This window comes from Trichechus manatus, unplaced genomic scaffold (genome assembly GCF_000243295.1).
Source record: "Trichechus manatus latirostris isolate Lorelei unplaced genomic scaffold, TriManLat1.0 scaffold00009, whole genome shotgun sequence".
Taxonomy (NCBI): Eukaryota; Metazoa; Chordata; class Mammalia; order Sirenia; family Trichechidae; genus Trichechus; species Trichechus manatus.
The window spans coordinates 17,569,171-17,585,042 of record NW_004443945.1 but is presented as its reverse complement, the minus strand read 5'-3'; the positions used below and the strand labels follow the sequence as shown (position 1 = coordinate 17,585,042).

At 40.2% G+C, this 15,872-nt stretch overlaps 1 protein-coding gene across 1 annotated transcript in view; it reads right to left on the bottom strand.

Moving 5' to 3' along the window:
• Positions 1-3,744: 3,744 nt before the first annotated feature.
• SNX31 (sorting nexin 31) overlaps positions 3,745-15,872 on the bottom strand; it is a 69,221-nt gene continuing 57,093 nt past the window's right edge. The window contains 3 exon segments of the mRNA XM_023726030.1: positions 3,745-4,489; positions 8,435-8,491; positions 13,483-13,560. Coding sequence (XP_023581798.1) covers positions 4,388-4,489; positions 8,435-8,491; positions 13,483-13,560 — 237 coding nt within the window. The 3' untranslated portion in view covers positions 3,745-4,387.

Sequence of the window (15,872 nt, the reverse complement as noted above, 5' to 3'; positions counted from 1 at the left end):
AGTGATAACAGGCACCAAGCAAGTCAGCAGAACACATTACATTAGCTCTCAAGGCTTTGAAAATAACCCTCTGTTCTCTGAGACAATTTACACAATGGCCCTGCCCTCCAGACTCTAGGTATTGGCCACAGTCTCTGGATTTTGAGTGGAGGCCCCTCGGCCCTGGGCTTCAGCTCCACCTTCCAGTCCCACTGGGACTGCAACTCTGTTCCCTTGGCTTTAGGTGCACCATTCTCCTAGTCCATCGGAGTGACAACTCCACCCTTAGAAACACCAGAGGCCATGGCTCCACCCTTTGAAACCCCTGAGGTCATGGCCATACCTTTTGAGGTTGAAGCAGCTTGGCTTCTTGTGTCCCTTGTCTCTTCAGTTTCTGCTTCCTATGGCCTCTCGGCCCTTGGGCCTCACACCCGCATCTGCCCTGCTGGGGCAAGTGTTCCAGGCTAGTAGCTCCACCGGTAAGTGCCCAGAGGCACCCCACTCCACCAGGAAGCCTTCTGCGCAGAGGTGCTCAGCTCCCTCGCTCTGTGGGTCAGCAAGCCTAGCTCCACTGATAAGTGCCCAGAGGCACCCCACTCCGCCAGGAAGCCTCCTGCTCACAGGCATTCAGCTCTCTCACTCTGGGGGTCGGCTCCAGCGCCATCTTTCACCGGTCTCCTGGTTCTGCTGCTGTTGGTTCTCTGCTGCTGCAGCTTCTCTGCTGCAGTTGGTCCTCTGTCACTGCCGCACGTCTATCCATTCACAGTTTTAAAACCGCTTCCACGTTTTAGGTATCTGTTAGAGCAGCTCCCCACTCTCTCAGTACCAAATTCTATGTTAGTCATCTAGTGCTGCTATGACAGAATACCACAAGTGGATGGTTTTAATGAAGAGAAGTTTATTTCCTCATAGTCAAAGTAGGCTAAAAGTCTAAATTCAGGGCATCAGCTCCAGGGGAAGGCCTTTTCTCTCCGTCGGCCTTCTCTTCAGTGTTCCCTCGGACTAGGAGCTTCTCTGCGCAGGGACCCCAGTCCAAAGGACGCAGTCTGCTCCCAGCACTGCTTTCTTGATGGTGTGAGGTCCCCCTCTAATTGTTGTTTTTGTAGGATTTCTAATTGTGAATTGATTTTGGCATTTTGTTCCTGTATTACTTTCCTGAATTCTTCCATTTTTTGGTCTGTATTTTCCATGAATTTGTCTGCCTTTTTGATGAGTTTGTCTATTTTTTCCTCCTTTTTGTCTGCTTTTTGCTTCAACTCTTGGATAGCTCTGAATATTAGAGATTTCAATTCTCAATCAGGTAGTTCTAGTGCCTTTTCTTTTACTGGAAAGTCATTGGTGTTTTATTTTGGAGGTGTACTGGAACCATCCTGTCCTATTTTTATTTTTTATGTTTTGACATTGTCTGCTGTCTTCAGGACATTCAGTAGTTACTTTCTTCATTTATTAATTGTAGATTTGTTTGTTTCATCCTGCTTTTTGTTTTATTTGGTTATGTCTGAGCAGGCAGGCTGTGCATTCTTTGTTGACTGCTCATTTGTGGACACGATATTTTTCACCTCCTTGTCCAGTGGGCAGGGCCAGTCGCTCAGTTATGGTGCAGCAGGGCAGGTACAGCTGAAGGGGAGGGGCTGGGATGGGTTTCTTGTGTACTGGGGCCAACAAGGTGAGCCAGGAATCAGTGCAGGGCAGGTTCTGGTAGGCTGTGCCTATGCTGCTCAGGAGTGTAATATTCAGCGTACGGTACAGATAGGCAGGAGGGGGGGGGAGGTTGTGATGTGTGGAGCTAGGCTGGTTATAGGCAAGAAGAGAGACGAGAAACAGGAGCCAAAAAAAAAAAAAAGTGCTGAGGGAGCCTGCCATTGAAGTAGAGAGATGAGAAACCAAGAAATGAAGAAAAATAAAAAATAAATAAACAAAATTTTTTTAAAAAAATGTCCCTAGGGATCTCACTGACCTAGTTGTGCAGACCAGGAGAACAGCTCCCAAGCTGGGCAGTACAGCCTGGCTAGAAGGGGTGATGATACACAGCGCCATGTATTCAGGAGACAGTAAAAGAAGGTAAGTAGAAAGAGATGAGAAACTGAGAAATGAAGAATAAAAAGGAAATAATGAGAAAACAAAAACAAAAAGCCCACAGGGATCCCACCACTGTGGCGGCACAGATTGGAGAAGCAGTTCCCCAGCTGAGCAGCACTTCACAACCTGTCAAGAAGAAGCAAAGATGGCACATGGAGTCAGGTGTTCAAGAGAAAGGAGGGAGAGGAGGTGAGAGGCAGGGAAGAAACCAAAAGAGGCCAAAAAAAGCAACACCAGCAACAAAGAAATGGCACTGAAGAAGCCAGCCAGTGTGGGCGGGGTGAATTCTCAAAGCATGGAGCCAGCACCTCCTGTGCTGCAGTCATGGCCTGCTGGGAAGCAGAAAATCAGCCCGCTGGGAAGTCTCAGATTGGCTGGCTGAGAAGCAGTGGATTGACTAGCTGGGAAGCTGCAGATTGGCCCACCCGGCAGCAGCAAAGGCTGAGCAGGGGGTGGTAGGGTGAGGGGTGGGAAAACATGTATTGCTGGTTATTGGGTGCTCTGTCTCCTGCTGGGAGCTCCGTGAATCTGCTTTCCCATACTCCCTGTCCACCCATCTCCAACAGGAGTCCAAGATGGTGGATGTGTGCTGCGTTAGCTGATAGGGGACCTCCGCTTGTAACTCTCCTCGCTCTCTGTTCTCTGTCAGTTTCTTATTCCATTCAGTGCTTAGTTGAGTTCTTTATCTCTTCATTTGACCTTTAGGTTCCAGGATTGACGTTTGTCTCTGTTTTACTTAGTTTTTCGGGTCTTTGCTGTGAGGGACGGTGTGGTGCTTCTGTCTATAGCACCATGTGCTCCTCCCATTCAACCATTTTTCACCTACAAAAACTTCGGTTTCATATGAGTCAACCTAATATATGGGTCTTCTCACTGAAATACAAATTCTTTTTTAATTCTTAGTGTCTACAATAGCCCCTTACACTGTGTAGGTGTTCAATATTAAAAAATAAATAAAGACCCTGACTATTCTTAAATTGGCAAAACACTAGATAAACTGCCATTTCAATCTGAAAATGCAATGTTAATCCATGAATACACTCACCGTAGATGATTTGGGATGTTTGTGATTCCCCTCTGCAAAAAATATTCTAATACAGCCTAAAATATAAATATCAAACTTTAAGGCACTGGAAGTTATGGGTAGATTGATTTACAAACTATTAAAGGGATTTAATAGATTCTACATTTCAGAAAGATTATTCACATAATTTTCATCAGTAAATTCTATACACACTAGAATGTATTTCATATTTATTATATAATTAGTTACACAACCCAGTTAGAAAAGAACATTATAATATTGCACTTTATACAACTATATAGATTCCACCATCCTTTTCCCTTATTGTGGTTTTAATTCTAAACATAATTACACTAATAACCATGAGATTACTGAAACTCATAAGTCTGAGTTAAAGAAAATTCTAGTGAGAAAGTGCATATTTTTAAAGCCAAGAGACTTGTAAGTTATCTGATATCAAATGTTGCTTTCCAAAAAAAAAAACAAAACAAAACTCAAAACAATCAAAATAGCATGATGATTATTGAACAGAGTTTATTATTCTAAGGACAGAATGCAACTACAACTATGGAGAAACAGAACTGGACAGCCTGCTCCTTTGAGTACATCCATATTGGTAGGCTCAGAATTATTTACAGAAACAAATTAGCATTTCTTCTCCTTGCTGTGATTCTTGGATGGATCTGTGAAGTCCAGATTTCTTTTTCAATGATTCCATTTCTTAGAAGGAGCCCTATTTTTCTCCACTGATGAGTCATGTCTTTAGAACATAACTTAATCCCAAATAAACAGGCTCACAAGACTATACGGGACAAATGTCCTACCTAATGTGTCCTATTATAATGCCACCAAATGCCTTCACAGTACAATTATTAACAGTTGCAGTATTTAAAACTAAGCAGTCATTAAGTTTCCTTATCTCCATGCTAGAGTACATCTAAGATGTAAACATTCTAGACTCACTGCATTTATGTTTCATAATGAGTCTTTCATTCATGTAATATCAGAATGAAACCAGGTAAACATTTATTTTAGGGAAACAATTGAATGAGCTTCATATTACTTGATATGGATTTGCCATTTCATTAAAAATAAACTGTATAACTTTTCCTACATAGAACTTTATCTATGTTGCAGGAGCCTTGATAAATAAAATTTAGTGCCAAAAAATCTTAGTGGCTGAAACATGGGAGGAAGTCAAATTTCTTCAATTGGTAGAAAGTAAGGAAGCCCACCTTCAACCCCCAAGCCCTTAACAGTCTCGAGATAGCCTTAGAGGACATTTTAAAAAGTGAGACTTTCTCTTCAAAGATCTTCTTCCTTTATGGTCCCAAAGATACAGTCATCTTCAGCTACCTTAATGGAAATCTTGCTTTTTCTTAGTAGAAAATTAGAATAGTTTTTCCACTGCAAAGTAAACACAGAGAGGTCAGAATGTAAATGAGAGGAGATAATTTCCGTAATGACAATAACAAAGAAAATTTAGGAAGTTAAAACAATATTAAAAGGGCAAAGGAAAGGTTATATTTGTTTAAATGGTTATTTTAAGTGGTTTTATCCAACAGAAGCTTTATTTTGGGGTAGTTGTGCATCTGTTGGAGTCCTTGGGTGATGCAATAGGTTAACACACTCACGTGCTAACTGAAAAAGTGGAAATTCAAGTCTGCTCCTAGGCACCTTGGAAGAAAAGCCTGGTGATCTACTTCCAAAAAATCAGCCATTGAAAACCCTATGCAACACAGTTCTGCTCTGACACACGGGGTGGCCATGAGTTGTAACTGATTCAGTGGCAACTGGTACTTCTGTTAGGGCTGAGGAGAGCACCACCTGCTGGTATGATGAGATAGATATGTTCGGAGCATCTTTCCAGGCCCTGGGATGCCATCCAGGTAATACTTGAACTCTGCCTGTCTTGTCTCTTTCCTCTCTCTTAAAGCTGTGTGACATTCAATTTTTAATTTCACCCAAAATTTTTAGTGCACCTCCACAAAAAAACCACACGTTTAAAAGCATTATTCTTATTCCAAAACATATGAAGAGGTTATGGTTGCCATAAACTTTCAGTGAGTAAACAGTTGGCCTTCAGCATTTACATACGTTCCAAAGACAGGGACAGGAGAGTAGGCTTCAGCCCTGGTAGGGGAAAAAAAATGTGGGTCATCTCAATGGCTAAAAAAATTTTTTTTTCTACAAGGGATTTTTCTTAATAGAGGCCCATGGCAGAGTGGTTAAAGGAATGGACTCTGGAGCCAGATTGACTGGGTTCACATCCTGGCTTGGCCATTTACAAGCTATGTGGCCTTGGGCAAGTTACTTAAACTTTCTGTTTTTCAGTTTCTTCAGCTATAACCCAAAATCAAACCCGTTGCTGTTGAGTCAATTCCGACTCATAGCTACCCTATAGGACAGAGTAGAACTGCCGCATAGAGTTTCCAAGGCTGTAAATCTTTACAAAAGCAGAGTGCCACATCTTTCTCCCTTGGAGCAGTGGGTGGATTTGAACTATCAACCTTTCAGTTAGGAGCCAAGCGTCACCAGGGCTCCTTTCTTCAGCTATAAATCAAGGATAATGATAGTCTTTGGTTTGTTATGAGGAGTAAATGAGTTATACATAAAAAGTACCTATAACAGTGCCTGGCTCAGGGTAAGGTTTGCTAAATAAATAAATTGGAATTCAATATAGTTGGACACCAGGCCTACTTCTGAAATGCCAGTCTTATTCAAACCATGAGGTAGGCTTCCCTGTTTCAGAGCTGCTGCTCACCCAAGTGGGTAGCTGAATTAGCATCCATGTTGACCTCAGCTGTGTTGCCTGTTGCTCTAGGACAGTGGTTCTCAAACTTGAGCAGGCTCAGACTCACCTGGAAGGCTTGCTGAACACAGATTGCTGGGCCCCACCCCCAGAGTTTCTGTTCCAGTGGGTTTGGGGTGGGGCCTGAGAATTTGCATTTCTAATAGTTCTAATGGGAGCCCTGATGGCTTAGTGGTTAAGAGCTCAGCTGGCAGCTCCTTGGAAACCCTATGGGTCAGTTCTACTCTGGCCTATAGGGTCGCTATGATTTGGAACCGACCCGATGGCACCTAACAACAACAATAGATCCCAAGAATCGATGCCTTTGAATTACAGTGTTGGTGAAGAATATTGAATATACCACGGAGTGACAGAAAAACGAACAAATATGTCTTGGAAGAAGTACAGCCAGAATGCTCCTTAGAGAATGGAGAGACTTTGTCTTACATACTTTGGACATGTTATCAGGAAGGACCAGTCCCTGGAGAAGGACATCATGCTTGGTAAAGTACAGGGTCAGCAAAAAAGAGGAAGACCCTCAATGTGATGGACTGACACCGTGGCTGCAACAATGGGCTCAAACATAACGACTGTGAGGATGGTGCAGGACTGGACACTGTTTTGTTCTGTTGTACGTAGGATGGCTGTGAGTGGGAACCGACTCGATGGCACCTAACGACAACAACAAATAAGTTCCCAGAGGAGGCTGACGCTGCTGGTTTAGGGGCCACACTTTTAGAACCACTATTCCTAGGATAATAGTTCCAATCCTTGCTGCACATAGAACCATATGGGGAACTTTAAAAAATTCCATTGTCCAGTCACCCCAGACCAATTACCAGAGAATCTCTGAGGTGGGACCCGATCATCATTACTTTTTAGAGCTTCCCAGGTGACTCTAAAGTGCAGCCAAAGTTGAGAACCATAGCTCTGTGTTGTCAGTGTGCTGCTGAAATGTGTACACGTTTAAAGATGGAGTGATTACCACCTACACTTTACAGATGAAGAAACTGACGCTTGGTGCAGTGTTCTCAGTAAGGTGCGCCTTAGAAATGTGGATTTTCAAAGCCCCAACCCCAGAGCTACTGAATCAGTCTTTTTATTAAAATCCAGGTATCTGCATTTTAATAAGCACCTCAGGAGTCCCTTCCATACTTTTAGGTTTCTGATCTGCCTGGAGACACACAGCCCATAAGTTGTGGAGTTTCTGTCTTGTCTCTGACCTAGCCAGCCAGAAATGCTGTAATTATGAAACAGAGAAAGCTTTGCATTTAATGTTTTTTTCTGAGCTTGTTCACTAAAGACATATTTACTAAGGACCTTAAGTACACACCAGACCCTGTGATGGGAGCTGGGTCAGTGATAAAATCTATTCAAATGCTACTTAGAGGGTCACCTGTATTTTGTTCACCTACACTAGGATTTGAACTTAGAAAAGACAAATTAGAAAAAGTGGTTAAGGACACTGCTCTGGAGTCAAGACTGCCTGTGCTCTTCAACCAGTGATTACTGTGCAACCTTGGGCAAGTCACTTAATCTCTCTGTGTCCCAGTTTCCTCAACTTATTTACAGGTTGTTTACAGCAGCTGAAGATAACCAGTTGCTGTTGAGTCAACTCCAACTCATGGTGACCCCATGTGTGTGAGAGTAAAACTGCTCCACAGGGTTTTCAATGGCTGATTCTTTGCAGGTAGATCACCAGGCCTTTCTTCCAAGGTGCCTCTGGGTGGACTCGAACTTCCAACCTTTCAGTTAGCAGCCCAGCCAGTTAACTGTTTGCACTATTCAGGGATAAATGAGCTAATTTAATAAGTTAACAAGTTAAAGGAGGATAAATGAGTTAGTTCAATATAAAAGTTAGTTCAATATATAACAGTGCCTGGCACATAGTAAGTGCCCAATAATGTTTTCACATGGGTTCAGTGCAACTGGTTTGTTTTTTGTTTTTTGTTTTTGGCAACTAGTATTTGACAACTGGAAACTTGTTTTCTGTTATAATTTTTACTTTTATAGTCATCTGCACAGCAAACCTAAATGCTCAAAAAAAGGATTTTATAAACTTAAAAGTTGTTTTATGCAGAGTATACTGCCGAAAATCCAAAAAACTAAAACATACAAACTGGAAAGAGGATTTTTCCAAAAAAATGCATGGGATATGGAAGAAAATCACTAAAGGATTCGAGCTCTTCTTGGAAATTTTCTACACAAAAATTCAGGAAAGCGTTTCTCCTATCCCTACTGGATGCAACAATAAAAATAATATACTTCTGTGATGGCCCTCCAATTGGCCCAACCCACATGGAGGAGCTTCTGAGAAACAGAATTCTGGCATTTTCTTGGAAGTAGAATGGCTTTGGTTACTTAGAGGGGAAAAAAGACAGATTCATCAAAGTACAACTGGGTCTCCAAGGCTGTAAATCTTTATGGAAGCAGACTGCCATGTCTTTCTCCTGAGGAGTGGCTGGTGGGTTCGAACAGCAGCTGAGTGCTTTAACTACTGCACCACCAGGACCCCTTCATCAAAATTACAACTCTTCAATTACATAATTTTACTCACAGACCTGACTTTGTTGAATGTGGTTTCTTTTACTTTTGCCTTGTTCTGGAACTTCAATCTGCTAAATAGATTAGTAAAATGTCAGCCAGGAGAAGCAAGCACACAAATAATCTATTTAACTAGCACATTTCCCCTTCCCCTCAATGGTCTTGAAGGCTGCCAGTCAGTGGGGCACCTGCATGTCATCTGCCACTCCCCCTTAATTTGCAAGTATCCAAATGTTCCAAAAATCGAGTCTCCAAAAGTTAAGTGAAGCTTAATATTTAATATTGGTTGTTGCCTATGTGATTCAGCACAGCTTTAAAAAGGACTTTGCACGAAATTAAATGTACTTACAAATCCTGAAATAATCCACAGAGCTTCAATCCATATGCTGAATCAAAGCCAAATGGGGCTTTGATTAATCAAAGGGCACTGTTAATCAAATGAATCAAACTGAAGTTCAAGACACTTGAATATACCTCATATACATAAGGTAAACCTAGTAGAACAGCCAGGGTCCCAGCAGGAAACAGATGGTGCACTCATAAGGGATAATTGAGGAGATTTTTTAAAAAAGAACTATTTAACTATTTAATGGAGGTGTGGGCGGGGTTAAGGGGAACCAAAGAAGGGCTGTTGGAGCTCCCAGGGACTAGTAACAAGGGAGTAAAGGAACATAGGAGGAGTTCTTACACCTCTAGGCCTGACAGAGTCCCTGGGTGATGCAAATGATTGATGTACTCTGCTGCTAACCCAAAGGTTGGCAGTTAGAGTCCACTCAGAGATGCCCTGGAAGAAAGGTCTGGCAATCTACTTATGAAATATCAAGCCATTGAAAACCCTATGGAGCACGGTTCTACTCTAACACACATTGGGTTGTCATGAGTCAGAGTCAACTTGACAGGCAACTGTCCCCTCCCCCCCACAGGCCTGATGCCATAGGGGGAGGAGCTATTATTGGATCCTGAAAGAGTAGCTACAGCTAAATGGAGAGGCTGCCTGCCAGGAGCTATGGCCCTCAGTAGAAGGACCTGCCAACCACATAGGCCCAGCAGGGATGGAGTTGGAGAAATAAATACCCTAGTCTTGCCTTTCTCCCACCCTTCAATCTCCTACTGGGTTTCCCATTGGATGAACCCAATCAGAGGCCAGAAAGCAAAGCTGTGGTACACAAAGGCCAGCCTCCTGGGGCACAGAGCAGGGTGGAACAGAGTAAAGATGGATCTGGACAGGCAGACGAAGACTGTCTGGCACACTTAGTAAATGTGACCTAACCAAGGCTTGGGGGAAAGAGTTCTTAGATTTTTCTTACTAAAAAAAGAAAAGGGTTATACTATTAACCAACTATGTTTAATATAATATAATGTGCACATATCAAACACGGGATAGAGCTTATCACTCTATAACTGTAAATTCTCTTTATAACTGCCTTTCTCGTCTAACAAATAAGCTCCTTGACACTGAATCCTCAGTTCCTAGCCTTTGCATAATAAATATACCCCACTACCCGTTGCTGTCGAATCAATTCTTTTTTTTTTTAATTGAGTTTTTGGTGACATTTTACACAGCAATTCAGGTTCCCATTTGACATTTTCCACACAAATTGTTCATTGACATTCGTTACATTTATCACAATTTGTCAGCATTCTCTTTAATTGTGTCTATATCCATCCATATGTGCTCAAACGCTCATTTTTACTTTGGTTGTGCTGTGCTCACTACATCCACATTCAGTGTCACTTTTCCCATAACCACAGATAACAAGTCTCTAAGGTCTAAAGCATACTTTCCCCTTTCCCCTCTCCCTGGTAACCACCAATGAATATTGGTCTCTCTAAATTTATCTGTTCTTGTCTTCTTATAAAAGAGGGATCATACAATATTTGTCCATGTATGCTTGACTTTTCGTTGAGTTGATTCCGACTCATAGTCACCCTATAAGACAGAGTAGAACTGGCCCATAGAGTTTCCAAGGCTGTAAATCTTTATGGAAGCAGATTGTCACATCTTTCTCTGGAAGAGGAACTGGTGAGTTCAAACCACTGATCTTTCCATTAGTAGCCGAGCGCTCAACCAAGGCTCCTTGAATAATAAATATAGGCATTCATAAATGATAGAAGGAAGGGGTAAATTAATGAAGTAATTATTATTGCTTATTATTCATGAGGAAATATAGAGTGGACATTTCAAAATAAGTGGGATAAATAATAAAATGGTACTACAAAAGAGCAATTGATTCTTGACTATGGTTAATTTTGTTATAAAATACATTGCTTTAAGGACCAATGCATAGGACTTCCTTTAGGTTAGTATTCTTAATGGAAATCCATTCATATATGTAAAGCTATCTCAATAACCTGTTTAAAAGATTAGTTATTCAGTCTCAGCTATTGAGAAATTAATGCTCCAATGTCTCAGGTGTTTTGCTATTATTTTTTTTTACAATATTACATTATAATTTGTAAGACACTTCTTTTGTCTTATTTTGTTTTCTGTTATATGTATGCAGCCAAACCTAATCCTAACTAATATATTTATTTTCAAATAAAATAATCCTTATAATTCTTCTCTAAATTAAAAATAGCGAATATTAATAAAATTGATTTAGGTTTTTGTATATGAGTATTTAGGCTTTTATGTAGGAGTGTAACTTTCAGAACGCTACACTTGATTTTTGTCTTCCTTCTGTTTTGTGGCTAATATTGCCTTTAAGAATTTAACATGATTTTTGTTGTGTTGTGTGTTTACATTTTTCTTTTATGGATTGGTTTGACTTCAAATTTTAATGATCTCTTCATAAATGGTTCAAGTCTTCCCTTTGAAAGCATTGCCTTAAGCTAGCTGAGCTGGTTAAGTTAGCACTATATTTCTTTCCTTCTTCATTCTTGTTAAGATAAAACCAGTACTATTTAATCTGCTTCTAGGGGTCATCCACTTTATTTATGAGACTTGTTTTGTTACCATTTCCTCCATTTCTCCCCACTCCCCCCACCCCGGATTCTTCATATTTGTAAAAATCTTGGAATCAGAGCCTGCCTTGTAAAACAGACTTCTGTGTCATAGTCCATACACACCTTCTATAAGTGATATGTGTTAGTTCAGGCTTTGTTTGTTTACCTAAAAACCACCGAGTGATGCTGCCACACATTTATATTGTTCCTTTAAGAGCCACAAAATGCCATGTTCTAGTCAACTGTAGTTTGTGTGGCGGCCCAGAACCCAGTATGAGTTCAAACAGCTGATTACCAGTCTGTTCTCTTCCAAGCACCCATTCTATCCAGGGATTTGTAGATGAAATTGCAGATTGAAATGTGGACTATCCCTATAACATCAAAAAACACTGAAAGTCTGATTTTCAAGAGGAAGGGTCTTAACTTTTCTTTCCAAGAACCAAAATAAGTAAGGAAATAAAATTTGTGGAAATAAAACTTTGTGAGTATTTGGATAAAGTAATGCAAGCATTGACTAATATGTTGATTTTGCCATCAGCCACAGGGATAAATTATAGATTTTAACTTGTGTGCAGATCTGAGGAGTGTATTTAGTGTGGTTGTTTTTCCTGAAAACTTTAAATAGATCACCACACTCTCCACTCTGTTGAGAAAACTCTTTACTATTCATTGTACAAGTATTTCCTGCATCAAGTAGCTTACATGTTATTCATCCACATGGGAGAGCACTTCTGCCTTTTAATGAGGCTCCTTCAGTTAATTGCTTTTCTTTTCTCTTTATACTTCTTATTCTTTTAAATATATAGTGATCAGAACCTAAGCGGGGATCCATCCTACATAAGAAGTTGGATTTTTATTACTCTTTTAAAACGAGCCTCCTTGATTCCTTTATTCCTTTGATTTGCTACTCTCTAGTACATTTTGAGGAGTCCTACTGGTGCAGTGGTTAAGAGCTTGGCTGCTAATCAAAAGCGTGGCAGTTAGAATCCACTAGCCACTCCTTGGAAACCCTATGGGGCAGTTCTACTCTGTCCTATAGGGTCACTATGAGTTGGAATCGACTCCACGGCAACGGGTTTCGTTTTGGGGTTTGGTAGTACATTTTGAACTGTTCAAACAGCAAGAGGCAGTGAACTTCATTTTCCCTGAAAAAAAAAAAAAAAAAAAAAATCTTCCATTCTAAAAGACAAAAAAGTATAAGAAGTAACTATTCCCTTAGAAAAAAGCTGTAGAGCCAAGTACAAACAGATCAGTGTGAAACAAAAGATGTCATCTAACTAAATTTAAATTAATACTTTAGGAAGATTTTCCAAATGTTTTATGTTGTACTTTAAAAAGATATTTTTTAAAGACCAGTGTAATATTTTGCAAAAGAATTATGCTTACAAATGTCAAGCAGGCATTTGCATTTGTAATCATTTTTTTAAAAATCAAGCCATACTATTTTATTTGGAACATGCTTATACCATGATGATAAGGCAAGTAGAAGAGGAAATCTCAATAATTGTTTTATAGACGACCATTGCTCATTTCAATGAATTACTAGAACTTTACTGAATAGATGTAGACCAGAAAAGCAAAGTTTAATTTTACATTAAGAAAAAATTACAGCCTTGAAGTTTTTTTTCACTTGATTGGTTTCCCCAACTGCCAATGGCATTTTAATTTGGCACAATGGAAATATCAAGAGGTTATGGGTTCTTTCTAGAGGCAAAACTCAGAGCTTGTTTAAGACCATCCCTGCTACGTTAAAGACCTCCTTGATTCTGCCTTTATGATGTAGTTTTTATGGTAAATCAGAAAGCCTCTATTTGGAGGAAAGTAGAAATAAAAGGACACACAGTACAGGGTTAAAGTTCTCAGCATTCCAAAGATGACTTCCTGTTGGAAAAATGGCTTGAATTCTAAAGATAGGCTTCCTTCCGCCATGCCCTTTGGACACACGGAGCTCCTTACCAATCCCCAGAGGAAAGATCAGCTCACTTGGGTGCCCTTTGGATTCCTCCCTCGAGGACCAGATTTGCTGGCCCAGGGAATTCGTCAGTGTAATTTGGTCTCCAAATGTCAGCTGATAGTGGGAACTTCCAAGTGAAAAACATACACAGATAGGAGCACTTACCATTTCTGGATTCTCTGCAGCTAGCTTTACCATCTTTTCTGAGATCATCTTTTTCAAGCAGCTACTCAGCAAAAAAGCCTAAGAAATCCAGAAACAAACAGCCCTCTCAACTGAAGATATCGTCATTCTCTTCCTTCCCTCCTCCCACCACAAAGCAGATTTTGAGCTCTGCCCTCCAACACTATGCTTTCAAGAATTTAGATTTCTTCTGTAATTTCCAGAAATTTGCATAAGATGTAATTAGCAAGTAACCATACATTTTCTCAATTACATAGGTAGATTTACAGAAAATTTTTAAAACACATATGAAAAATGATCAGGATTTTAGTACTAATCATTTTCCCTCCTAAGACTTCCCCTTCCCGTCCATTTTCTCTATTATTTATAAGCAGCAGATCACATTACATAAGTAACAAATAACAAAAACTGCTTATTATTGTAATCAACTAAAATGATAACAATCTTATATTTAATTGTATACATAATTATTGAGAGACCTATTGTTAGGCATAAATAGTAATCTGTCTGTTTGAAAGAATGTATTAGTACCTTACTGCTTTTATTGAACTAAAAAAAAAAAACACTTTTTTCTTCACTCTCTTATTTTTCCAGTATTTTCAGTCACTCCCTTTTAAGACTGATGGCTGTCCCTGATATCACCTGTGGTTTAATTATTGTTATTATTTTTACAACACACACAGTTACACAGAACAAAAGCTGGGGCTTCCTTGTTCCAAGATCTCCACCGCTATGTATCAAATTTAAGGTTCCCTATGATTTTCCCATTTCTCCATTCCCATTAATCCTTTTCCTCCCTTTTCTTGCTCTCAGTTCTTGGGTGGCTGTTTTCTCTTCCTGCGCTACTGAGGTTTGAGACCACTGAAGGTCAAGGCTTGAAACTATAGGACTAAAGGTTGTGTGTTCAGGGATGGTCTCTGTGCTGGGGGGAAATGGAGAGGAAGGGAAGGAGGAGAGACAGAGAAAACCCAGGCTGGGGTGGTAGCCAAAGGGGTGGGGCATAAAAAGCAGAATTACAGGGAGAATAGGAAGCTCACAAGTAACATCTCAAAGTTGCGCAGGGCTGTAGAGCATGATAGGAATTAATTTTATTTAAGGGAAGGGAAAGGAGGGAAGAGAGAAGGAGGGGGCTGCCACCAATAAAGAAAAGAGTAACAGATGCAGGGTTTATATGCAATGGTGAAATTTGACATCCTCCTAGTTTTGCTGAGAATTAGTCCTGTTTATCCATGCATGCATGTAAAGTACACAAAACCAGTGTATGAAATAGTTAAACATCAAATCCTAAACTGAGAGACTGAAGAACCCCTGTATCTATTGACTAGAAACAACTTCTAAGCCTTGAACCAAAACTGTCCCACGAAGTCATCTTTAAATTAAACAACAGTTTAGCTCATTTAATAAAAATGTCCACCTTGAGCATTGTGCTCTTTTGAAGAATTGCCTATATGAGAGTAAATGGACCACAGTAACTCTAAAACACAGATGAGAACTTTAATGGGTGGAGAGTCTAAGTTAACGGTGGTGAAACAATGTGGGCGGAGACAGGGAGAATGGTGATGCCATGTGAAGTATGTAACCATTGTCAATGAGCTGTACATGTAAATGTTGTTGAATGGGTGTATTTTTTTTTCTGTATTTTCAGCAACAAAAAAATTTAACTATCACCTTCCCCCAAAAAACAAGCAAACAAAACCCCCTAAGCTGATGCAGTTAAGAAGGATGTTTAATAGTGCTCCACAAGATGTGATTCCATATTCCTGTACAATGTACTAAATATGTAGGCTAAGGCTCTGCTATAAAGCAGGTAAAGATTATTAAATATAAAGGGACTAAGCTTTTGTTTAAAGAGCCTAAAAAAGATTTGGGCCCAAGCCCTCATTTATATTTGCAGGGCACACCAGCCACATTTCTGCCTTTTGCAGAAGTAGCCCTTGGGTGCACATCAATAAACCCATACTCCAGAGGAAATAAGACCTTCCGAGGAACCCTTTAAAAGAATGTTTATTGCACCTGTCCATACTGGCTTAAACTCATTTGCTACCGACTAGATTAAAAGACCACAATAAAATTTAACTACTGCACTTAGCATTCTGGGGAGGTGGTTTCATTGCCAAAATCCCAACATCTCTCCAAAGGAAAAAAAAAAAAAAACAAACACACTGCCATCGAGTCAATTCTGACTCATAGCAACCCTACAGGATAGAGTAGAACTGCCCCATAGGGTTTCCAAGGCTGTAAATCTTTATGGAAACAGACTTCCACATCTTTCTCCTGAGGAGCAGCTGGTGGGTTCAAACCACCAACCTTCTGGTTAGCAGCCAAGGGCTTTAACCACTGCCCCACCAGGGCTCCTTTTACATCTCTCCAAG